The sequence below is a fragment of the Scyliorhinus torazame genome, chromosome 1 (assembly GCF_047496885.1).
Source record: "Scyliorhinus torazame isolate Kashiwa2021f chromosome 1, sScyTor2.1, whole genome shotgun sequence".
Classification (NCBI taxonomy): Eukaryota; Metazoa; Chordata; class Chondrichthyes; order Carcharhiniformes; family Scyliorhinidae; genus Scyliorhinus; species Scyliorhinus torazame.
The window spans coordinates 423,395,562-423,420,468 of NC_092707.1; the positions used below are offsets into that span (position 1 = coordinate 423,395,562).

Below are 24,907 nucleotides of genomic sequence, written 5' to 3' on the forward strand. Positions count from 1 at the left end.
CCCCGCACAGCCCCGCACAGCCCCGCACAGCCCCGCACCGCACAGCCCCGCACCGCACAGCTCCGCACCGCACAGCTCCGCTCCGCACCGCACAGCCCCGCACCGCACAGCCCCGCACAGCCCCGCCCCGCACCGCACAGCCCCGCCCCGCACAGCCCCGCACAGCTCCGCCCCGCACAGCCCCGCCCCGCCCCGCACAGCTCCGCCCCGCACAGCCCCGCCCCGCACAGCCCCGCCCCGCCCCGCACAGCTCCGCTCCGCACCGCACAGCCCCGCACAGCCCCGCCCCGCACAGCCCCGCACAGCCCCGCCCCGCACCGCACAGCCCCGCACAGCCCCGCACAGCCCCGCCCCGCACAGCCCCGCACCGCACAGCCCCGCACAGCCCCGCCCCGCACCGCACAGCCCCGCCCCGCACAGCCCCGCACAGCCCCGCCCCGCACAGCCCCGCCCCGCACCGCACAGCTCCGCCCCGCACAGCCCCGCCCCGCACCGCACAGCCCCGCCCCGCACAGCCCCGCCCCGCACAGCTCCGCCCCGCACAGCTCCGCCCCGCACAGCCCCGCCCCGCACCGCACAGCCCCGCCCCGCACAGCCCCGCCCCACACCGCACAGCCCCGCCCCGCACAGCCCCGCCCCGCACCGCACAGCCCCGCCCCGCACAGCCCCGCCCCGCACCGCACAGCCCCGCACAGCCCCGCCCCGCACCGCACAGCCCCGCACAGCCCCGCCCCGCACCGCACAGCCCCGCCCCGCACAGCCCCGCCCCGCACAGCCCCGCCCCGCACCGCACAGCCCCGCCCCGCACAGCTCCGCCCCGCCCCGCACAGCTCCGCCCCGCCCCGCACAGCCCCGCACAGCTCCGCCCCGCACAGCCCCGCCCCGCCCCGCACAGCTCCGCCCCGCACAGCCCCGCCCCGCACAGCCCCGCCCCGCCCCGCACAGCTCCGCTCCGCACCGCACAGCCCCGCACAGCCCCGCCCCGCACAGCCCCGCACAGCCCCGCCCCGCACAGCCCCGCACAGCCCCGCACAGCCCCGCACCGCACAGCCCCGCACCGCACAGCCCCGCACCGCACAGCTCCGCACCGCACAGCTCCGCACCGCACAGCCCCGCACCGCACAGCTCCGCACCGCACAGCCCCGCCCCGCACAGCCCCGCACCGCACAGCCCCGCACAGCCCCGCACCGCACAGCCCCGCCCCGCACAGCCCCGCACAGCCCCGCCCCGCACCGCACAGCCCCGCCCCGCACCGCACAGCTCCGCCCCGCACAGCCCCGCCCCGCACAGCCCCGCACAGCCCCGCACCGCACAGCCCCGCACAGCCCCGCCCCGCACCGCACAGCTCCGCCCCGCACAGCCCCGCACCGCACAGCCCCGCCCCGCACAGCCCCGCCCCACACCGCACAGCCCCGCCCCGCACAGCCCCGCCCCGCACCGCACAGCCCCGCCCCGCACAGCCCCGCCCCGCACCGCACAGCCCCGCACCGCACAGCCCCGCACCGCACAGCTCCGCCCCGCACAGCCCCGCCCCGCACAGCCCCGCCCCGCCCCGCACAGCCCCGCCCCGCACCGCACAGCCCCGCCCCGCACAGCCCCGCTCCGCCCCGCACAGCCCCGCCCCGCACCGCACAGCCCCGCCCCGCCCCGCACAGCACAGCTCCGCACCGCACAGCCCCGCCCCGCCCCGCACCGCACAGCCCCGCACCGCACAGCCCCGCCCCGCCCCGCACAGCCCCGCCCCGCACAGCCCCGCACCGCACAGCCCCGCTCCGCCCCGCACAGCCCCGCCCCGCACAGCCCCGCACCGCACAGCCCCGCCCCGCCCCGCACAGCCCCGCCCCGCACAGCCCCGCACCGCACAGCCCCGCTCCGCTCCGCACAGCCCCGCCCCGCACAGCCCCGCCCCGCACAGCCCCGCACCGCACAGCCCCGCTCCGCTCCGCACAGCCCCGCTCCGCACAGCCCCGCACCGCACAGCCCCGCACCGCACAGCCCCGCACCGCACAGCACAGCTCCGCCCCGCACAGCCCCGCACCGCACAGCTCCGCCCCGCACAGCCCCGCCCCGCACCGCACAGCCCCGCCCCGCACCGCACAGCTCCGCCCCGCCCCGCACAGCCCCGTGCCCCACAGCACAGCCCCGCCCCGCACAGCCCCGCACCGCACAGCTCCGCCCCGCACAGCCCCGCTCCGCCCCGCACAGCCCCGCCCCGCACCGCACAGCCCCGCCCCGCACCGCACAGCCCCGCCCCGCACCGCACAGCCCCGCCCCGCACCGCACAGCCCCGCCCCGCCCCGCACAGCCCCGTGCCCCACAGCACAGCCCCGCCCCGCACAGCACAGCTCCGCCCCGCACAGCCCCGCACCGCACAGCACAGCCCCGCACCGCACAGCACAGCCCCGCACCGCACAGCCCCGCCCCGCACAGCCCCGCTCCGCCCCGCACAGCCCCGCCCCGCACCGCACAGCTCCGCCCCGCACAGCCCCGCACAGCACAGCTCCGCCCCGCACAGCCCCGCACCGCACAGCTCCGCCCCGCACAGCCCCGCACAGCTCCGCCCCGCACAGCCCCGCACAGCCCCGCCCCGCACAGCCCCGCCCCGCACAGCCCCGCCCCGCACAGCCCCGCACAGCCCCGCACAGCCCCGCCCCGCACAGCCCCGCACCGCACAGCCCCGCCCCGCACAGCCCCGCACCGCACAGCTCCGCCCCGCACCGCACAGCCCCGCACAGCCCCGCCCCGCACAGCCCCGCCCCGCACAGCCCCGCACAGCCCCGCACCGCACAGCACAGCCCCGCCCCGCACAGCCCCGCACAGCCCCGCACAGCCCCGCACCGCACAGCACAGCCCAACACAGCCCAGCTCAGGTGCGGGGCTGTGCGGGGCGGGACGGGGCTGTGCGGGGCTGTGCGGGGCTGTGCGGGGCTGTGCGGGGCGGGGCGGGGCGGGGCTGTGCGGGGCTGTGCGGGGCGGGGCGGGGCGGGGCTGTGCGGGGCGGGGCTGTGCGGGGCGGGGCTGTGCAGGGCGGGGCTGTGCGGGGCGGGGCTGGGCGGGGCGGGGCTGTGCGGGGCGGGGCTGTGCGGGGCGGGGCTGTGCAGGGCGGGGCTGTGCGGGGCGGGGCTGGGCGGGGCGGTGCTGTGTGGGGCTGTGCGGGGCGGGGCGGGGCGGGGCTGTGCGGGGCGGGGCTGTGCGGTGCTGTGCGGAGCTGTGCGGGGCGGGGCTGTGCGGGGCTGTGCGGTGCGGGGCGGTGCTGTGCGGGGCTGTGCGGTGCGGGGCTGTGCGGGGCGGGGCTGTGCGGTGCGGGGCGGGGCTGTGCGGGGCGGGGCGGGGCTGGGCGGGGCTGTGCGGGGCGGGGCTGTGCGGGGCGGGGCTGTGCGGGGCAGGGCGGGGCTGTGCGGTGCGGGGCGGGGCTGTGCGGGGCGGGGCTGTGCGGTGCGGGGCTGTGCGGTGCGGGGCTGTGCGGGGCGGTGCTGTGCGGGGCTGTGCGGTGCGGGGCTGTGCGGGGCGGGGCTGTGCGGGGCGGGGCTGTGCGGGGCGGGACTGTGCGGTGCGGGGCGGGGCTGTGCGGGGCGGGGCTGTGCGGGGCGGGGCTGTGCGGTGCGAAGCGGGGCTGTGCGGGGCGGTGCGGGGCTGTGCGGGGCGGGGCTGTGCGGTGCGGGGCTGTGCGGTGCGGGGCTGTGCGGTGCGGGGCTGTGCGGGGCGGTGCGGGGCTGTGCGGGGCGGGGCTGTGCGGGGCGGGGCTGTGCGGGGCTGTGCGGGGCTGTGCGGTGCGGGGCTGTGCGGGGCGGGGCTGTGCGGGGCGGGGCGGGGCTGTGCGGGGCGGGGCTGTGCGGGGCGGGGCTGTGCGGGGCAGGGCTGTGCGGAGCTGTGCGGTGCGGGGCGGGGCTGTGCGGGGCTGGGCTGTGCGGGGCGGGGCTGTGCGGGGCGGGGCTGTGCGGGGCGGGGCTGTGCGGGGCGGGGCTGTGCGGGGCTGTGCGGGGCGGGGCTGTGCGGGGCGGGGCTGTGCGGTGCGGGGCTGTGCGGGGCGGGGCTGTGCGGGGCGGGGCTGTGCGGGGCGGGGCTGTGCGGGGCGGGGCTGTGCGGGGCGGGGCTGTGCGGGGAGGGGCTGTGCGGGGCGGGGCTGTGCGGGGCGGGGCTGTGCGGGGAGGGGCTGTGCGGGGCGGGGCTGTGCGGGGCGGGGCTGTGCGGGGCTGTGCGGGGCGGGGCTGTGCGGTGTGGGGCGGGGCTGTGCGGGGCGGGGCTGTGCGGGGCGGGGCGGGGCTGTGCGGGGCGGGGCTGTGCGGGGCGGGGCTGTGCGGAGCTGTGCTGTGCGGGGCGGGGCTGTGCGGTGCGGGGCGGGGCTGTGCGGGGCGGGGCTGTGCGGGGCTGTGCGGGGCGGGGCTGTGCGGGGCTGTGCGGGGCGGGGCTGTGCTGTGCGGGGCGGGGCTGTGCGGGGTGGGGCTGTGCGGGGCTGTGCGGTGCGGGGCTGTGCGGGGCTGTGCTGTGCGGGGCGGGGCTGTGCGGGGCGGGGCTGTGCGGGGCGGGGCTGTGCGGGGCTGTGCGGTGCGGGGCTGTGCGGGGCGGGGCTGTGCGGGGCGGGGCTGTGCGGGGCGGGGCTGTGCGGGGCGGGGCTGTGCGGGGCGGGGCTGTGCGGGGCGGGGCTGTGCGGGGTGGGGCGGAAGGGGCGGGGCTGTGCAGGGCGGGGCGGAAGGGGCGGGGCTGTGCAGGGCGGGGCTGTGCGGGGCGGGGCTGTGCGGGGCGGGGCGGGGCGGGGCGGGGCTGTGCGGGGCGGGGCTGTGCGGGGCGGGGCTGTGCGGGGCGGTGCTGTGCGGGGTGGGGCTGTGCGGGGCTGTGCGGGGTGGGGCGGAAGGGGCGGGGCTGTGCGGGGCTGTGCGGTGCGGGGCTGTGCAGGGCGGGGCTGTGCGGGGCGGGGCTGTGCGGGGCGGGGCTGTGCAGGGCGGGGCTGTGCGGGGCGGGGCTGTGCGGGGCGGGGCTGTGCGGGGCGGGGCTGTGCAGGGCGGGGCTGTGCGGGGCGGGGCTGTGCGGTGCGGTGCGGGGTGGGGCGGAAGGGGTGGGGCTGTGCGGGGCTGTGCGGTGCGGGGCTGTGCAGGGCGGGGCTGTGCGGGGCGGGGCTGTGCGGGGCGGGGCTGTGCGGGGCGGGGCTGTGCGGGGCGGGGCTGTGCGGGGCTGTGCGGGGCGGGGCTGTGCGGTGTGGGGCGGGGCGGGGCGGGGCGGGGCTGTGCGGGGCTGTGCGGGGCGGGGCTGTGCGGGGCGGGGCTGTGCGGGGCGGGGCTGTGCGGGGCGGGGCTGTGCGGGGCGGGGCTGTGCGGGGCGGGGCTGTGCGGTGCGGTGCTGTGCGGGGTGGGGCTGTGCGGGGCGGTGCTGTGCGGGGTGGGGCTGTGCGGGGCTGTGCGGGGTGGGGCGGAAGGGGCGGGGCTGTGCGGGGCTGTGCGGTGCGGGGCTGTGCAGGGCGGGGCTGTGCGGGGCGGGGCTGTGCGGGACGGGGCTGTGCAGGGCGGGGCTGTGCGGGGCGGGGCTGTGCGGGGCGGGGCTGTGCGGGGCGGGGCTGTGCGGGGCGGGGCTGTGCGGGGCGGGGCTGTGCGGGGCGGGGCTGTGCGGGGCGGGGCTGTGCGGGGCGGGGCTGTGCGGGGCGGGGCTGTGCGGGGCGGGGCTGTGCGGGGCGGGGCTGTGCAGGGCGGGGCTGTGCGGGGCGGGGCTGTGCGGGGCGGGGCTGTGCGGGGCGGGGCTGTGCGGGGCGGGGCTGTGCGGGGCGGGGCTGTGCGGGGCGGGGCTGTGCGGGGCGGTGCTGTGCGGGGTGGGGCTGTGCGGGGCTGTGCGGGGTGGGGCGGAAGGGGCGGGGCTGTGCCGTGGGGGCACTCTTTTTCTTCTGCCTTCGCCATGGTCTTCACAGTGGCGGAGGTGGAAGAGACCCCCTCCACTGCACATGCCCGGGGATGACGGCAGCAGCCGCTGACGATCCCGCGCAGGCGTCGCCCGGCGAAGACCTTTCGGTGCCGGCTGGCGGGGCGGAAATCACTCCGGCGCGGGCCTCGCCCCTCAAGGTGAGGGCTTGGCCCCTGAAGGTGCGGAATTCCGCACCTTTTGGGGCGGCCCGACGCCGGAGTGGTTCCCGCCGCTCCATCCCGCCGGATTCCCCCGCCCTGCCGGGGAGGGGAGCATCCCGGCCAAGATATCAGACTAAATGTAGGAGATTTCTTCCAGAGAATCGGATAAATCTCAGCACAGAGTTTTCAGGCTTTATTCCCAGGGTTAAAGGTTGAGGAAGGAACAATGTGAACATTTGAGGTTAGATTGGAGAGGGGGATGGAGGGAATGGGAAGGAATCTGGGAACAAGGCGGGAAACTGGTCAGAACTATTTCCTCATGTGGAGAGTAAAGGTCAACAAGGATTGGCTGCTGGAGCCTTGGAACTGGGGCGGAGTTATGTATTTGGGACTTGGGAGCCCTTGTTCACGATTCTCTTGCGGTTAACGTGCAGGTTCAGTCGGCAGTTAGGAAGGTAAATGCAATGTTAGCATTCATGTCGAGAGGGCTAGAATACAAGACCAGGGATGTACTTCTGAGGCTGTATAAGGCTCTGGTCAGACCCCATTTGGAGTATTGTGAGCAGTTTTGGGCCCCGTATCTAAGGAAGGATGTGCTGGCCTTGGAAAGGGTCCAGAGGAGGTTCACAAGAATGATCCCTGGAATGAAGAGCTTGTCCTATGAGGAACAGTTGAGGACTCTGGGGCTGTACTCGTTGGAGTTTAGAAGGATGAGGGGGGAATCTTATTGAAACTTACAGGATACTGCGAGGCCTGGATAGAGTGGACGTGGAGAGGATGTTTCCACTTGTAGGAAAAACTAGAACCATCTCAGACTAAAGGGACGATCCTTTAAAACAGAGATGAGGAGGAATTTCTTCAGCCAGAGGGTGGTGAATCTGTGGAACTCTTTGCCGCAGAAGGCTGTGGAGGCCAAATCACTGAGTGTCTTTAAGACAGAGATAGATAGGTTCTTGATTAATAAGGGGATCAGGGGTTATGGGGAGAACCAGGAGAATGGGGATGAGAAACATATCAGCCATGATTGAATGGCGCAGCAGACTCGATGGGCCGAGTGGCCTAATTCTGCTCCTATGTCGTATGGTCATTAACCCAACCCAAGGCCACGGGGCCCTCACCATGATCTCCCCAGATGAGGCGACAGAGTTACACCCTTAACCTCGGGGACCTTGGCCATAAATACCCTGGCCTGTGTGTGTCCTGGATGTGGGAGACCCTTCGGGGAGTAGGAGTGGGCAGCAGGGTAGCACAGTGGTTAGCACTGTGGCTTCACAGCTCCAGGATCCCAGGTTCGATTCCCGGCTTGGGTCACTGTCTGTGCGGAGTCTGCACGTCCTCCCCGTGTGTGCGTGGGTTTCCTCCGGGTGCTCCGGTTTCCTCCCACAGTCCAAAGATGTGCAGGTTAGGTGGATTGGCCATGATAAATTGTCTTTGTGACCAAAAAGGTTGGAGGGGTTATTGGGTTACGGGGATAGGGTGGAAGTGAGGGCTTAAGTGGGTCGGTGCAGTCTCGATGGGCCGAATGGCCTCCATCTGCACTGTATGTTCTATGTTCCATGAGTGTATTGAGTAGGTGAATATACATTGTGATTTTCTCATCCACCATGGCTTCCTCGCGGTCGCTGGCCTGGCACCAGACAGGCGGGTTGGAGGGTGGGGCAGGGGTCACCGTGCGGTTGGGGTCGATCTAGTTTCAATTCTATTTTCCTGTGACTGCTCTCTTTCCTATAGGTTGCTGGTGAATTACATCACGTTCATTGTTGGGGAGATTCTGCTCGTCATCCTCACTCTGTGTTCCCTCGCTGCCATCTTCCCCAGGGTGAGTCCACAGTCACCTCACTCTGTGTTCCCTCGCTGTTCCCCAGGGTGAGTCCCCAATCACCTCACTCTGTGTTCCCTCGCTGTTCCCCAGGGTGACTCCGCAGTCACCTCACTCTGTGTTCCCTCGCTGTTCCCCAGGGCGAGTCCCCAATCACCTCACTCTGTGTTCCCTCGCTGTTCCCCAGGGTGAGTCCACAGTCACCTCACTCTGTGTTCCCTCACTGCCATCTTCCCCAGGGTGACTCCGCAGTCACCTCACTCTGTGTTCCCTCGCTGTTCCCCAGGGTGACTCCGCAGTCACCTCACTCTGTGTTCCCTCGCTGTTCCCCAGGGTGAGTCCACAGTCACCTCACTCTGTGTTCCCTCGCTGTTCCCCAGGGTGAGTCCCCAATCACCTCACGCTGTGTTCCCTCGCTGTTCCCCAGGGTGAGTCCACAGTCACCTCACTCTGTATTCCCTCGCTGTTCCCCAGGGTGAGTCCCCAATCACCTCACGCTGTGTTCCCTCGCTGTTCCCCAGGGTGAGTCCACAGTCACCTCACTCTGTGTTCCCTCGCTGTTCCCCAGGGTGAGTCCACAGTCACCTCACTCTGTGTTCCCTCGCTGTTCCCCAGGGTGAGTCCCCAATCACCTCACGCTGTGTTCCCTCGCTGTTCCCCAGGGTGAGTCCACAGTCACCTCACTCTGTGTTCCCTCGCTGTTCCCCAGGGTGAGTCCCCAATCACCTCACTCTGTGTTCCCTCGCTGTTCCCCAGGGTGACTCCGCAGTCACCTCACTCTGTGTTCCCTCGCTGTTCCCCAGGATGAGTCCACAGTCACCTCACTCTGTGTTCCCTCGCTGTTCCCCAGGATGAGTCCGCAGTCTGTCGCCCTGGCTCTGTGGCCCTCGCCCTGCGGCCCTGTCGCCCTGCGGCCCTGTCGCCCTGACCCTCTCGCCCTGACCCTCTCACCCTGACCCTCTCGCCCTGACCCTCTCGCCCTGACCCTCTCGCTCTGTCGCCCTGACCCTCTCGCCCTGACCCTCTCGCCCTGACCCTCTCACCCTGACCCTCTCGCCCTGGCCCTCTCACCCTGACCCTCTCGCCCTGACCCTCTCGCCCTGACCCTCTCGCCCTGGCCCTCTCGCCCTGACCCTCTCGCCCTGACCCTCTCGCCCTGCGGCCCTGTCGCCCTGCGGCCCTGTCGCCCTGACCCTCTCGCCCTGACCCTCTCACCCTGACCCTCTCGCTCTGTCGCCCTGACCCTCTCGCCCTGACCCTCTCGCCCTGACCCTCTCGCCCTGACCCTCTCGCCCTGCGGCCCTGTCGCCCTGCGGCCCTGTCGCCCTGACCCTCTCGCCCTGACCCTCTCGCCCTGACCCTCTCTCTCTGTCGCCCTGACCCTCTCGCCCTGACCCTCTCGCCCTGACCCTCTCGCCCTGACCCTCTCGCCCTGACCCTCTCGCCCTGACCCTCTCGCCCTGCGGCCCTGTCGCCCTGACCCTCTCGCCCTGACCCTCTCGCCCTGACCCTCTCGCCCTGACCCTCTCGCTCTGTCGCCCTGACCCTCTCGCTCTGTCGCCCTGACCCTCTCGCTCTGTCGCCCTGACCCTCTCGCCCTGACCCTCTCGCCCTGACCCTCTCGCCCTGACCCTCTCACCCTGACCCTCTCGCCCTGTGGCCCTGTCTCTCTCGCCCTGACCCTCTCGCCCTGACCCTCTCGCCCTGACCCTCTCGCCCTGACCCTGTAGCCCTGACCCTGTCGCCCTGACCCTGTCGCCCTGACCCTGTCGCCCTGGCCCTCTCGCCCTGCGGCCCTCTCGCCCTGCGTCCCTCACGCCCTGGCCCCCTCGCCCTGGCCCCCTCCCCCTGGCCCTCTCGCCCTGCGGCCCTCTCGCCCTGCGGCCCTCTCGCCCTGCGTCCCTCTCGCCCTGGCCCTCTCGCCCTGGCCCCCTCACCCTGACCCTCTCGCCCTGACCCTCTCGCCCTGCGTCCCTCTCGCCCTGACCCTGTAGCCCTGACCCTCTCGCCCTGGCCCTCTCGCCCTGCGGCCCTCTCGCCCTGCGTCCCTCTCGCCCTGACCCTCTCGCCCTGACCCTCTCGCCCTGACCCTCTCGCCCTGACCCTGTCGCCCTGGCCCTCTCGCCCTGCGGCCCTCTCGCCCTGCGTCCCTCTCGCCCTGGCCCCCTCGCCCTGGCCCTCTCGCTCTGCGGCCCTCTCGCCCTGCGTACCTCTCGCCCTGGCCCCCTCACCCTGACCCTCTCGCCCTGACCCTCTCGCCCTGACCCTCTCGCCCTGACCCTCTCGCCCTGCGGCCCTGTCGCCCTGCGGCCCTGTCGCCCTGACCCTCTCGCCCTGACCCTCTCGCCCTGACCCTCTCGCTCTGTCGCCCTGACCCTCTCGCCCTGACCCTCTCGCCCTGACCCTCTCGCCCTGATCCTCTCGCCCTGACCCTCTCGCCTTGACCCTCTCGCCCTGACCCTCTCGCCCTGCGGCCCTGTCGCCCTGACCCTCTCGCCCTGACCCTCTCGCCCTGACCCTCTCGCCCTGACCCTCTCGCTCTGTCGCCCTGACCCTCTCGCTCTGTCGCCCTGACCCTCTCGCCCTGTGGCCCTGTCTCTCTCGCCCTGACCGTCTCGCCCTGACCCTCTCGCCCTGACCCTCTCGCCCTGACCCTGTAGCCCTGACCCTGTCGCCCTGACCCTGTCGCCCTGACCCTGTCGCCCTGACCCTGTCGCCCTGGCCCTCTCGCCCTGCGGCCCTCTCGCCCTGCGTCCCTCTCGCCCTGGCCCCCTCGCCCTGGCCCCCTCGCCCTGGCCCTCTCGCCCTGCGGCCCTCTCGCCCTGCGTCCCTCTCGCCCTGGCCCTCTCGCCCTGGCCCCCTCACCCTGACCCTCTCGCCCTGACCCTCTCGCCCTGACCCTCTCGCCCTGACCCTCTCGCCCTGACCCTCTCGCTCTGTCGCCCTGACCCTGTCACCCTGACCCTCTCGCCCTGACCCTCTCGCCCTGCGGCCCTGTCTCTCTCGCCCTGACCCTCTCGCCCTGACCCTCTCGCCCTGACCCTCTCGCCCTGACCCTCTCGCCCTGACCCTGTAGCCCTGACCCTCTCGCTCTGTCGCCCTGACCCTCTCGCCCTGACCCTCTCGCCCTGACCCTCTCGCTCTGTCGCCCTGACCCTCTCGCCCTGACCCTCTCGCCCTGACCTTCTCACCCTGACCCTCTCGCCCTGGCCCTCTCACCCTGACCCTCTCGCCCTGACCCTCTCGCCCTGACCCTCTCGCCCTGGCCCTCTCGCCCTGACCCTCTCACCCTGACCCTCTCGCCCTGCGGCCCTGTCGCCCTGCGGCCCTGTCGCCCTGACCCTCTCGCCCTGGCCCTCTCACCCTGACCCTCTCGCCCTGACCCTCTCGCCCTGACCCTCTCGCCCTGACCCTCTCGCCCTGGCCCTCTCGCCCTGACCCTCTCGCCCTGACCCTCTCGCCCTGCGGCCCTGTCGCCCTGCGGCCCTGTCGCCCTGACCCTCTCGCCCTGACCCTCTCGCCCTGACCCTCTCGCTCTGTCGCCCTGACCCTCTCGCCCTGACCCTCTCGCCCTGACCCTCTCGCCCTGACCCTCTCGCCCTGCGGCCCTGTCGCCCTGCGGCCCTGTCGCCCTGACCCTCTCGCCCTGACCCTCTCGCCCTGACCCTCTCGCTCTGTCGCCCTGACCCTCTCGCCCTGACCCTCTCGCCCTGACCCTCTCACCCTGACCCTCTCGCCCTGCGGCCCTGTCGCCCTGACCCTCTCGCCCTGACCCTCTCGCCCTGACCCTCTCGCCCTGACCCTCTCGCTCTGTCGCCCTGACCCTCTCGCTCTGTCGCCCTGACCCTCTCGCCCTGACCCTCTCGCCCTGACCCTCTCGCCCTGACCCTCTCACCCTGACCCTCTCGCCCTGTGGCCCTGTCTCTCTCGCCCTGACCCTCTCGCCCTGACCCTCTCGCCCTGACCCTGTCGCCCTGACCCTGTCGCCCTGACCCTGTCGCCCTGACCCTGTCGCCCTGACCCTGTCGCCCTGGCCCTCTCGCCCTGCGGCCCTCTCGCCCTGCGTCCCTCTCGCCCTGGCCCCCTCGCCCTGGCCTCCTCGCCCTGGCCCTCTCGCCCCGCGGCCCTCTCGCCCTGCGTCCCTCTCGCCCTGGCCCTCTCGCCCTGGCCCCCTCACCCTGACCCTCTCGCCCTGACCCTCTCGCCCTGACCCTCTCGCCCTGACCCTCTCGCCCTGACCCTCTCGCTCTGTCACCCTGACCCTGTCGCCCTGACCCTCTCGCCCTGACCCTCTCGCCCTGACCCTCTCGCCCTGCGGCCCTGTCTCTCTCGCCCTGACCCTCTCGCCCTGACCCTCTCGCCCTGACCCTCTCGCCCTGGCCCTCTCGCCCTGGCCCCCTCACCCTGACCCTCTCGCCCTGACCCTGTCGCCCTGGCCCTCTCGCCCTGGCCCTCTCACCCTGACCCTCTCGCCCTGGCCCTCTCGCCCTGCGTCCCTCTCGCCCTGCGTCACTCTCGCCCTGCGTCCCTCTCGCCCTGGCCCTCTCGCCCTGGCCCCCTCACCCTGACCCTCTCGCCCTGACCCTCTCGCCCTGACCCTCTCGCCCTGACCCTGTAGCCCTGACCCTGTCGCCCTGACCCTGTCGCCCTGACCCTGTCGCCCTGACCCTCTCGCCCTGACCCTCTCGCCCTGCGGCCCTGTCTCTCTCGCCCTGACCCTCTCGCCCTGACCCTCTCGCCCTGACCCTCTCGCCCTGACCCTCTCGCCCTGACCCTCTCGCCCTGACCCTGTAGCCCTGACCCTCTCGCTCTGTCGCCCTGACCCTGTCGCCCTGACCCTGTCGCCCTGACCCTCTCGCCCTGACCCCCTCGCCCTGACCCTCTCGCCCTGCGGCCCTGTCTCTCTCGCCCTGACCCTCTCGCCCTGACCCTCTCGCCCTGACCCTCTCGCCCTGACCCTCTCGCCCTGACCCTGTAGCCCTGACCCTCTCGCTCTGTCACCCTGACCCTGTCGCCCTGACCCTCTCGCCCTGACCCTCTCGCCCTGCGGCCCTCTCGCCCTGCGTCCCTCTCGCCCTGGCCCTCTCGCCCTGGCCCCCTCGCCCTGGCCCTCTCGCCCTGCGGCCCTCTCGCCCTGCGTCCCTCTCGCCCTGGCCCTCTCGCCCTGGCCCCCTCACCCTGACCCTCTCGCCCTGACCCTCTCGCCCTGACCCTCTCGCCCTGACCCTGTCGCCCTGGCCCTCTCGCCCTGCGGCCCTCTCGCCCTGCGTCCCTCTCGCCCTGGCCCCCTCGCCCTGGCCCTCTCGCTCTGCGGCCCTCTCGCCCTGCGTACCTCTCGCCCTGGCCCCCTCACCCTGACCCTCTCGCCCTGACCCTCTCGCCCTGACCCTCTCGCCCTGACCCTCTCGCCCTGACCCTCTCGCCCTGACCCTGTCGCCCTGACCCTGTCGCCCTGACCCTCTCGCCCTGACCCTCTCGCCCTGACCCTCTCGCCCTGCGGCCCTGTCTCTCTCGCCCTGACCCTCTCGCCCTGACCCTCTCGCCCTGACCCTCTCGCCCTGACCCTCTCGCCCTGACCCTGTAGCCCTGACCCTCTCGCTCTGTCGCCCTGACCCTGTCGCCCTGACCCTGTCGCCCTGACCCTGTCGCCCTGACCCTGTCGCCCTGACCCTGTCGCCCTGACCCTGTCGCCCTGACCCTCTCGCCCTGCGGCCCTGTCTCTCTCGCCCTGACCCTCTCGCCCTGACCCTCTCGCCCTGACCCTCTCGCCCTGACCCTCTCGCCCTGACCCTGTAGCCCTGACCCTCTCGCTCTGTCACCCTGACCCTGTCGCCCTGACCCTGTCGCCCTGACCCTCTCGCCCTGCGGCCCTCTCGCCCTGCGTCCCTCTCGCCCTGGCCCTCTCGCCCTGGCCCCCTCGCCCTGGCCCTCTCGCCCTGCGGCCCTCTCGCCCTGCGTCCCTCTCGCCCTGGCCCTCTCGCCCTGGCCCCCTCACCCTGACCCTCTCGCCCTGACCCTCTCGCCCTGACCCTCTCGCCCTGACCCTGTCGCCCTGGCCCTCTCGCCCTGCGGCCCTCTCGCCCTGCGTCCCTCTCGCCCTGGCCCCCTCGCCCTGGCCCTCTCGCTCTGCGGCCCTCTCGCCCTGCGTACCTCTCGCCCTGGCCCCCTCACCCTGACCCTCTCGCCCTGACCCTCTCGCCCTGACCCTCTCGCCCTGACCCTCTCGCCCTACCCTCTCGCCCTGACCCTGTCGCCCTGCGGCCCTGTCTCTCTCGCCCTGACCCTCTCGCCCTGACCCTCTCGCCCTGACCCTCTCGCCCTGACCCTCTCGCCCTGACCCTCTCGCCCTGGCCCCCTCACCCTGACCCTCTCGCCCTGACCCTCTCGCCCTGACCCTCTCGCCCTGACCCTCTCGCCCTGACCCTCTCGCCCTGACCCTCTCGCCCTGACCCTGTCGCCCTGACCCTGTCGCCCTGACCCTGTCGCCCTGACCCTCTCGCCCTGACCCTCTCGCCCTGCGGCCCTGTCTCTCTCGCCCTGACCCTCTCGCCCTGACCCTCTCGCCCTTACCCTCTCGCCCTGACCCTCTCGCCCTGACCCTGTAGCCCTGACCCTCTCGCTCTGTCGCCCTGACCCTGTCGCCCTGACCCTGTCGCCCTGACCCTGTCGCCCTGACCCTGTCGCCCTGACCCTGTCGCCCCGGCCCTCTCGCCCTGCGGCCCTCTCGCCCTGCGTCCCTCTCGCCCTGGCCCTCTCGCCCTGGCCCCCTCGCCCTGGCCCTCTCGCCCTGCGGCCCTCTCGCCCTGCGTCCCTCTCGCCCTGACCCTCTCGCCCTGGCCCCCTCACCCTGACCCTCTCGCCCTGACCCTCTCGCCCTGCGTCCATCTCGCCCTGACCCTGTAGCCCTGACCCTCTCGCCCTGGCCCTCTCGCCTTGCGGCCCTCTCGCCCTGCGTCCCTCTCGCCCTGACCCTCTCGCCCTGACCCTCTCGCCCTGACCCTCTCGCCCTGACCCTGTCGCCCTGGCCCTCTCGCCCTGCGGCCCTCTCGCCCTGCGTCCCTCTCGCCCTGGCCCCCTCGCCCTGGCCCTCTCGCTCTGCGGCCCTCTCGCCCTGCGTACCTCTCGCCCTGGCCCCCTCACATTGACCCTCTCGCCCTGACCCTCTCGCCCTGACCCTCTCGCCCTGACCCTGTCGCCCTGACCCTGTCGCCCTGACCCTGTCGCCCTGACCCTGTCGCCCTGACCCTGTCGCCCTGACCCTGTCGCCCTGGCCCTCTCGCCCTGCGGCCCTCTCGCCCTGCGTTCCTCTCGCCCTGGCCCTCTCGCCCTGGCCCCCTCACCCTGACCATCTCGCCCTGACCCTCTCGCCCTGGCCCCCTCGCCCTGGCCCTCTCACCCTGACCCTGTAGCCCTGACCCTCTCGCTCTGTCGCCCTGACCCTGTAGCCCTGACCCTGTCGCCCTGACCCTGTCGCCCTGACCCTGTCGCCCTGACCCTCTCGCCCTGGCCCTCTCGCCCTGCGTCCCTCTCGCCCTGCGTCCCTCTCGCCCTGGCCCTCTCGCCCTGCGTCCCTCTCGCCCTGGCCCTCTCGCCCTGGCCCCCTCACCCTGACCCTCTCGCCCTGACCCTCTCGCCCTGACCCTCTCGCCCTGACCCTCTCGCCCTGACCCTCTCGCCCTGACCCTCTCGCCCTGACCCTCTCGCTCTGTCGCCCTGACCCTGTAGCCCTGACCCTGTCGCCCTGACCCTGTCGCCCTGACCCTGTCGCCCTGGCCCTCTCGCCCTGCGGCCCTCTCGCCCTGCGTCCCTCTCGCCCTGGCCCTCTCGCCCTGACCCCCTCACCCTGACCCTCTCGCCCTGACCCTCTCTCCCTGGCCCCCTCGCCCTGGCCCCCTCACCCTGGCCCTCTCGCCCTGACCCTCTCGCCCTGGCCCTCTCGCCCTGGCCCCCTCACCCTGACCCTCTCGCCCTGACCCTCTCGCCCTGACGCTCTCGCCCTGACCCTCTCGCTCTGTCGCCCTGACCCTGTAGCCCTGACCCTGTCGCCCTGACCCTGTCACCCTGACCCTGTCGCCCTGACCCTCTCGCCCTGGCCCTCTCGCCCTGACCCCCTCACCCTGACCCTCTCGCCCTGGCCCTCTCGCCCTGACCCCCTCACCCTGACCCTCTCGCCCTGACCCTCTCGCCCTGACCCTCTCACCCTGACCCTCTCGCCCTGGCCCCCTCGCCCTGTCTCTGTTACCCTGGCTCTCTCACAGGCCACGATCTGTTCTGCTCAGTGTAAAGCCCTGTATTTTCCCTCTGAATGTTTCTCACAATGTTTATTGTGTGCACTGACCTCCTGCTCCAAATGCTGACACAAACTATTTTGTTCCTCTTCAGGTCTTCCCCAAGAAATTGGTCCTGTTCTCCACGTGGATCGACAGGACTCGCTGGGCCCGCAACACGTGGGCCATGGCTGCTATCCTCATCCTCACCACCGCAGACATTGTAGACATGGTGAGTCTCCAACACACACACACGCACACACACACGCGCACACACACGCGCACACACACGCGCACACACACGCACACACACACGCGCACACACACACACACACACACACACGCGCACACACACACACGCACACACACACACGCACACACACACGCACACACACGCGCACGCACACACGCACACACACACGCACGCACACACGCACGCACACACACACGCACACACACACGCACACACACACACGCACACACACACACACACACGCACACACACGCGCGCACGCACACGCACACACGCACACACACGCACACACACACGCACGCACGCACGCACACACACACGCACACACACACGCACACACACACACACACACACACACGCACACACACGCGCGCACGCACACGCACACACACACGCACACACACACACGCACACACACACACACACACACACACGCGCGCACGCACACGCACACACACACGCACACGCACACGCGCACACACGCGCACACACGCACACACACGCGCACACACACGCACACACACACACGCACACACACACGCACACACACACGCACGCACGCACGCGCGCGCACGCACACGCACACGCGCACACACACGCACACACACGCGCACACACACGCACACACACACACGCGCACACACATGCGCACACACACGCACACACACCCACGCGCACACACACGCGCACACACACGCGCACACGCACGCACATGCACACGCGCACGCGCACCCACACACGCGCACACACATGCATGCACCCGCACATATACACATACGCGTATACACTTGCACATGCATATACACACATATATGCACACATGCACACACGTATACACACACAACACAGACACACACAGGCTGTCACACACACACATGCACAATTACACACGCACATAGACACACAGACAGAGAGTGGGGTTAAAGGGGTCTTTTTCAGGATGGCAGCTGGTGACTAGTGGTGTGCCTCAGGGGTCGGTGCTGGGACCACAACTTTTCACAATATACATTAATGATCTGGAAGACGGAACTGAAGGCTCTGTTGCTAAGTTTGCAGATGATACAAAGACCTGTAGCGGGACAGGGAGTATTGAGGAAGCAAGGGGCTGCAGAAGGATTTGGACAGGCTAGGAGAGCGGGCAATGGAGTGGCAGATGAAATACAATGTGGAAAAGTGTGAGGTTATGCACTTTGGAAGAAGGAATTTAGGCAGAGACTATTCTCTAAATGGGGAACTGCGTCGGAAATCAGAAGCACAAAGGGACTTGGGAGTCTTGTTCACGATTCTCTTAAGGTTAACGTGCAGGTTCAGTCGGGAAGGCAAATGCAATGTTAGCATTCATGTCGAGAGGGCTAGAATACAAGAGGAGGAATGTACTTCTGAGGCTGTATAAGGCTCTGGTCAGACCCCATTTGGAGTATTGTGAGCAGTTCTGGGCCCCGTATCTAAGGAAGGATGTGCTGGCCTTGGAAAGGGTCCAGAGGAGGTTCACAAGAATGATCCCTGGAATGAAGAACTTGTCGTATGAGGAACGGTTGAGGACTCTGGGTCGGTACTCGTTGGAGTTTAGAAGGATGAGGGGGGATCTTATTGAAGCTTACAGGATACTGCGAGGCCTGGATAGAGTGGACGTGGAGAGGATGTTTCCACTTGTGGGAAAAACTAGAAGCAGAGGACACAATCACAGACTAAAGGGACGATCCTTTAAAACAGAGATGGGGAGGAATTTCTTCAGCCAGAGGGTGGTGAATCTGTGGAACTCTTTGCCGCAGAAGGCTGTGGAGGCCAAATCACTGAGTGTCTTTAAGACAGAGATAGATAGGTTCTTGATTAATAAGGGGATCAGGGGTTATGGGGAGAAGGCAGGAGAATGGGGATGAGAAAATATCAGCCATGATTGAATGGCGGAGCGGACTCGATGGGCCGAGTGGCCTAACTCTGCTCCTGTCTTGTGGTCTTATGGACATACAAACATACACAAGTGAGTGCACACACATATATGTACATGCAGACACAGACTTACACACACAAGAACATAAGAACATAAGAACTAGGAGCAGGAGTCGGCCATCTGGCCCCTCGAGCCTGCTCCACCATTCAATGAGATCATGGCTGATCTTTTGTGGACTCAGCTCCACTTTCCGGCCCGAACACCGTAACCCTTAATCCCTTTATTCTTCAAAAAACTATCTATCTTTATCTTAAAAACATTTAATGAAGGAGCCTCTACTGCTTCACTGGGCAAGGAATTCCATAGATTCACAACCCTTTGGGTGAAGAAGTTCCTCCTAAACTCAGTCCTAAATCTACTTCCCCTTATTTTGAGGCTATGCCCCCTAGTTCTGCTTTCACCCGCCAGTGGAAACAACCTGCCCGCATCTATCCTATCTATTCCCTTCATGATTTTATATGTTTCTATAAGATCCCCCCCCCCCCGCATCCTTCTAAATTCCAACGAGTACAGTCCCAGTCTACTCAACCTCTCCTCGTAATCCAACCCCTTCAGGTCTGGGATTAACCTAGTGAATCTCCTCTGCACACCCTCCAGCGCCAGTACGTCCTTTCTCAAGTAAGGAGACCAAAATTGAACACAATACTCCAGATGTGGCCTCACCAACACCCTATACAATTGCAGCATAACCTCCCTAGTCTTAAACTCCATCCCTCTAGCAATGAAGGACAAAATTCCATTCGCCTTCTTAATCACCTGTTGCACCTGAAAACCAACTTTTTGCGACTCATGCACTAGCACACCCAGGTCTCTCTGCACAGCAGCATGTTTTAATATTTTATCATTTAAATAATAATCCCTTTTGCTGTTATTCCTACCAAAATGGATAACCTCACATTTGTCAACATTGTATTCCATCTGCCAGACCCTAGCCCATTCACTTAGCCTATCCAAATCCCTCTGCAGACTTCCAGTATCCTCTGCACTTTTTGCTTTACCACTCATCTTAGTGTCGTCTGCAAACTTGGATACATTGCACATGGTCCCCAAACGGGGGCTAGTTTAGCACCGTGGGCTAAACAGCTGACTTGTAATGCAGAACAAGGCCAGCAACGTGGGTTCAATTCCTGTACCAGCCTCTCCGAACAGGCGCCAGAATGTGGCGACTGGGGTTTTTTCACAGTAACTTCATTGAAGCCGACTTGTGACAGCAAGCGATTATTAGTATTATGTAAATTGTGAACAATTGTGGGCCCAGCACTGCTCCCTGAGGGACACCACTAGCTACTGATTGCCAACCAGAGAAACACCCATTAATCCCCACTCTTTGCTTTCTATTCATTAACCAATCCTCTATCCATGCTACTACTTTCCCCTTAATGCCATGCATCTTTATCTTATGCAGCAACCTTTTATATGGCACCTGGTCACAAGCTCCCTGGAAATCCAGATATACCACATCGATTGGCTCCCCGTTATCTACCGCACTGGTAATGTGTTATGGGCCAGGGTTTAGAGAATCCCAAAATGTATCATGGAGTTCACCTGACCCACAACTTTTACTAGATTGTGGTATGGGGAGCACACGGCCCACTCTACAGGTGTGGGACAGCAGAAAATGGACCAGAGGTTTTTGAAACAAAACAATGTTTATTCTATGAACTCAAGGTAACCTTTCCAAAACAAACAGTGAATATCTTAACAACCATTAATTCAAATACACCCCCAAAGAATAAAACACTAAATAACCTGTATGCTGTCCAAAAGACTTAACAAACCTTCAAACAGGAGCACATTAGATTTATATTCAATACTGAGATATTTTTTACAATCCTGGGTTCACCCAAATGATCCATAGATAGCCTTTGGATGGCAGAGATCAACAGCAGTTCAGCTCACAGACACACAAGCTTTTCTCAAACTTAAACTCAAAAAGCAGAAGTGGAGCTCAGCTCCACCCATACTCTGACATCACTCCAGTAACATTAGCAGCTCCATTTCTTAAAGGTACTCTCACATGACACCTCCCCCCCAAGAAAAAAAAACCCATCAACTTCAAGATGGTTTCATTTTTCATCTTTTCTCCATCCTTTAAGAAATGCACAGAGTAAATATACTTTTTGTTTCAAAAAAACAACACACGCAAACAGGTATAATAATATAGTCCATTTTCTTCCTTCTTCTTCCTCCAACTGAAATCCTTCTCGATTAACAGTCTCTTTGAACAAGACGGTCTCTGCACGATCCGTCCATTTCTCTCCGCCTCGGCATTTCTCTTTAAAGTCAGATACTTTAGTTCAATCTGATCACAGAGTCTTTGTAATTCTCCTACACAGGAGCATTGGTGATCACAGCTTTCAGGCAGTCAAATGTCTGACTGAAACTCCACTGTCCACTGAACTTTTTGACGTTTCTTCAGCAAGTCCATCAGTGGAGCAATCACGCTACAAATCTTTTGCACAAATGTTCGATCAAATCCACTCATGCCAAGAAATCGCATTATTTCCCTTCGTCTCGAGGGTTTCGGAAACTTCTCAAGGAAAGTGATTCGGGCACTTCCAAATTCACTTTTGGCTAGGTTTATCACCAAACCCGCCCCCTGAAGTTGATCGAATAACTCCATCAGATGTTTTAAATGTTCTGTCCATGTCTGGCTGAAAATGACCAGATCGTCGATGTATACCGCACAATTGGGTAATCCTGAAACAACTTTGTCAATTAACCGTTGAAATGTGGCTGGGGCGTTTTTCATGCCAAATGGCATAACTTTGAATTGGTATATACCATCTGGAGTCACAAAAGCTGAAATCTCCTTCACCCTTTCGGATAAAGGTACCTGCCAGTAACCTTTAAGTAAATCCAGTTTGGAAATAAAAGCTGATTGTCCCACTTTCTCAATGCAATCCTCCAAACGTGGGATAGGATAAGAGTCCGTTCTTGTAACTGCATTAACCTTTCTATGGTCCACACACAACCGTTGGGTACCGTCTGGTTTAGGTACCGTCACTATGGGTGAGCTCCATTGGCTGCAACCCACTTCAATTATGCCATTTTTAAGCATACTCTCAATCTCTCTGTTAACCTGTGCCAATTTTAAAGGGTTAAGTCTATATGGATGTTGTTTGATAGGAACAGCATTTCCCACATCTACATCATATATAACCATTTTAGTACTTCCCAATTTATCTCCACAAACTTGCCCATGTGATATCAATAACTCTTTCAGGTCAGTCCGTTTTTCCTCTGGAAGGTAACTCAACAATTCATCCCAATTTTTAATTTGAGGTATGTCAAATTCACAGTCATCTGGATTTGGTTCGTCACTTTGAGTTGGAATCATTAATACCTCCTTTTTCTCTCGTTCCCTTTCAAAGTACCTTTTCAGCATATTCACATGACACACTCGGTGAGTCTTCCTTCTATCTGGTGTTTTTACCACATAATTCACCTCATTTAATTTCCTTTCAATCTGATACGGTCCACATAACCTAGCTTTTAAAGGCTCCCCTACCACTGGTAACAACACTAAAACTTTATCCCCACTGGCAAAACTACGAACTTTGGATTTCTTGTCCGCTACCCGTTTCATCACATTTTGTGCAACTTTCAAATGTTGTCAAGCCAATTCCCCTGCTCTATTTAATCGTTCCCTAAAATTTGACACGTAATCCAATAATGTAATTTCCGATTTCTCACCCAACAATTTTTCCTTAATCAATTTAAGTGGTCCTCTTACCTCATGACCAAAAATTACTTCAAAAGGACTGAATTTGGTTGACTCATTAGGTGCATCCCTAATTGCAAACAATACGAATGGAATTCCTTTATCCCAATCCTCTGGATAATCTTGACAATACGCCCTCAACATTGTCTTTAATGTCTGATGCCACCTTTCTAACGCTCCCTGTGAGTCAGGATGGTACGCAGCTGATCCCCCCCGCCCCCCCCCCCCCCCCCCCCCCCCCCGGTAACAAAGAAAAGAAAGAAAGCTCGCGTGGCAAGACACGGACATGGCAAGTCAATAAGGTACAGAACTTTGTACATTGGATTCTTCCCGTACATGCCAGATTCCGGATCATTCGTGTGTTTTCTTGCTCAAATGCCCCCCAGAAAACCCTCCCTCCCCCCCGCCCCCCCCACGAACGATGTCCCCCCCCCCCCCCCCCGGGTTGCTGTTGCTGCTGTCCGACCATCATCTAACGCTCCGCGAGATAGTCTAGGAACGGTTGCCACCGCCTGTAGAACCCCTGCGCAGACCCTCTCAAGGCAAACTTTATCTTCTCTAGCTTGATAAACCCAGCCATATCATTTATCCAGGCCTCCAGGCTGGGGGGCTTCGCCTCCTTCCACATTAGCAAGATCCTTCGCCGGGCTACTAGGGACGCAAAGGCCAGAATGCCGGCCTCTTTCGCCTCCTGCACTCCCGGCTCGTCCACTACTCCAAATATTGCTAGCCCCCAGCTTGGCTTGACCCGGACTTTCACCACCTTAGATACTGTTCCCGCCACTCCCCTCCAGAACCCCTCCAGTGCCGGGCATGACCAAAACATATGGACATGGTTCGCCGGGCTCCCTGAGCACCTCCCACATCTGTCCTCTACCCCAAAGAACCTGCTCAGCCTCGCCCCCGTCATATGCGCTCTGTGAACCACCTTAAATTGTATCAGGCTAAGCCTGGCACACGAGGAAGAGGAATTAACCCTACTTAGGGCATCAGCCCACAGCCCCTCCTCAATCTCCTCCCCAGCTCCTCCTCCCATTTACCCTTCAGTTCCTCTACCAAAGCCTACCCTTCTTCTTTCATCTCCTGGTATATTGCCGACACCTTGCCCTCCCCGACCCATACGCCCGAAATCACCCTGTCCTGAATCCCCTGTGCCGGGAGCAGCGGGAATTCCCTCACCAACCGCCTCACAAACGTCCTCACTTGCATGTACCTGAAAGCGTTTCCCGGGGGTAGCCCAAACTTCTCCTCCAGCGCCCCTAAGCTCGCAAACGTCCCATCGATGAACAGGTCCCCCATTCTTCTAATCCCTGCCCGATGCCAGCTCCGAAACCCCACATCCATCCTTCCCGGGACAAACCGATGGTTATCTCTGATTGGGGATCACACCGAGGCTCCCATCGCGCCCCTGTGTCGTCTCCACTGCCCCCAGATCTTTAACGTTGCCGCCACCACCGGGCTCGTGGTGTACCTTGTCGGCGAGAGCGGCAGCGGTGCCGTCACCAGCGCCCCCAGGCTCGTTCCTTTGCAGGACGCCATCTCCAACCTCTTCCACGCCGCCCCCTCTCCCTCCATCACCCACTTACGGATCATCGCCACGTTGGCTGCCCAGTAGTAGCCACACAGATTTGGCAACGCCAGTCCTCCTCTATCTCTGCTATGCTCCAGGAACCCCCTCCTTACCCTCAGGGTCTTGCTCGCCCATACAAATCCCATAATGCTCCTGCTTACCCTCTCAAAGAAGGCCTTAGTAATCACGATTGGGAGGCATTGGAATACAAAAAGAAACCTCGGGAGGACCACCATTTTAATCGACTGTACTCTGCCCGCCAGCGAGAGTGGCAACATGTCCCACCTTTTAAAGTCCTCCTCCATCTGTTCCACCGTCCGCGTCAAATTAAGTTTGTGCAGTGCCCCCCAGCTCCTAGCTACCTGAATCCCCAAGTATCGAAAGCTCCTTTCCGCCCTCCTCAACGGTAGGACGTCTATCCCTCTTCCCTGGTCCCCCGGATGGATCACAAAGTGCTCATTCTTTCCCACATTGAGCTTATAGCCCAAGAAGTCCCCAAACTCCCTTATTATCCGCATGACCTCCACCATCCCCTCCACTGGGTCCGCCACATACAGCAACAGGTCGTCTGCGTACAGCGACACTCAATGTTCCTCTCCCCCTCGGACAACCCCCTTCCATTTCCCCGACTCCCTTAACGCCATGGCCAAAGGTTCAATTGCTAATGCAAACAGCAGAGGGGACAGGGGGCACCCCTGCCTCGTCCCTCGATACAGCCGGAAATACTCCGACCTCCGCCGGTTCGTGACCACACTCGCCACCGGGGCTTTTTAGCAACAGGGGCTGTTTAGCACAGGGGCTAAATCGCTGGCTTTGAAAGCAGACCAAGGCAGGCCAGCAGCACGGTTCAATTCCCGTAACAGCCTCCCCGAACAGGCGCCGGAATGTGGCGACTAGGGGCTTTTCACAGTAACTTCATTTGAAGCCTACTTGTGACAATAAGCGATTTTCATTTCATTCATTTCATTTATACAGGAGCTTAACCCAACTAATAAACCCTCCCCCGAACCCAAACCTCCTCAACACTTCCCAGAGATACTCCCACTCTACCCGATCGAAGGCCTTCTCTGCGTCCATGGCTGTCACTATCTCCGCTTCTCCCTCCACCGATGGCATCATTATCACATTGAGGAGCCTTCGCACATTAGTGTTTAACTGCCTACCCTTTACGAATCCCGTCTGGTCCTCGTGAATCACCCCCGGGACACAGTCCTCAATCCTCGTAGCCAGCACCTTTGCCAGCAACTTAGCATCTACATTAAGGAGCGAGATCGGT

General features: G+C 65.0%; 1 protein-coding gene across 3 annotated transcripts in view; it reads left to right on the forward strand.

Moving 5' to 3' along the window:
• Positions 1 to 24,907, forward strand: part of adcy3a (adenylate cyclase 3a) — a 459,057-nt gene that overhangs the window by 158,240 nt on the left and 275,910 nt on the right. For all 3 annotated transcript variants that reach the window (XM_072515495.1, XM_072515496.1, XM_072515491.1), the window contains 2 exons: positions 7,779 to 7,866; positions 16,249 to 16,365. In XM_072515495.1, coding sequence (XP_072371596.1) covers positions 7,779 to 7,866; positions 16,249 to 16,365 — 205 coding nt within the window. The remainder of the gene's footprint in view (positions 1 to 7,778; positions 7,867 to 16,248; positions 16,366 to 24,907) is intronic.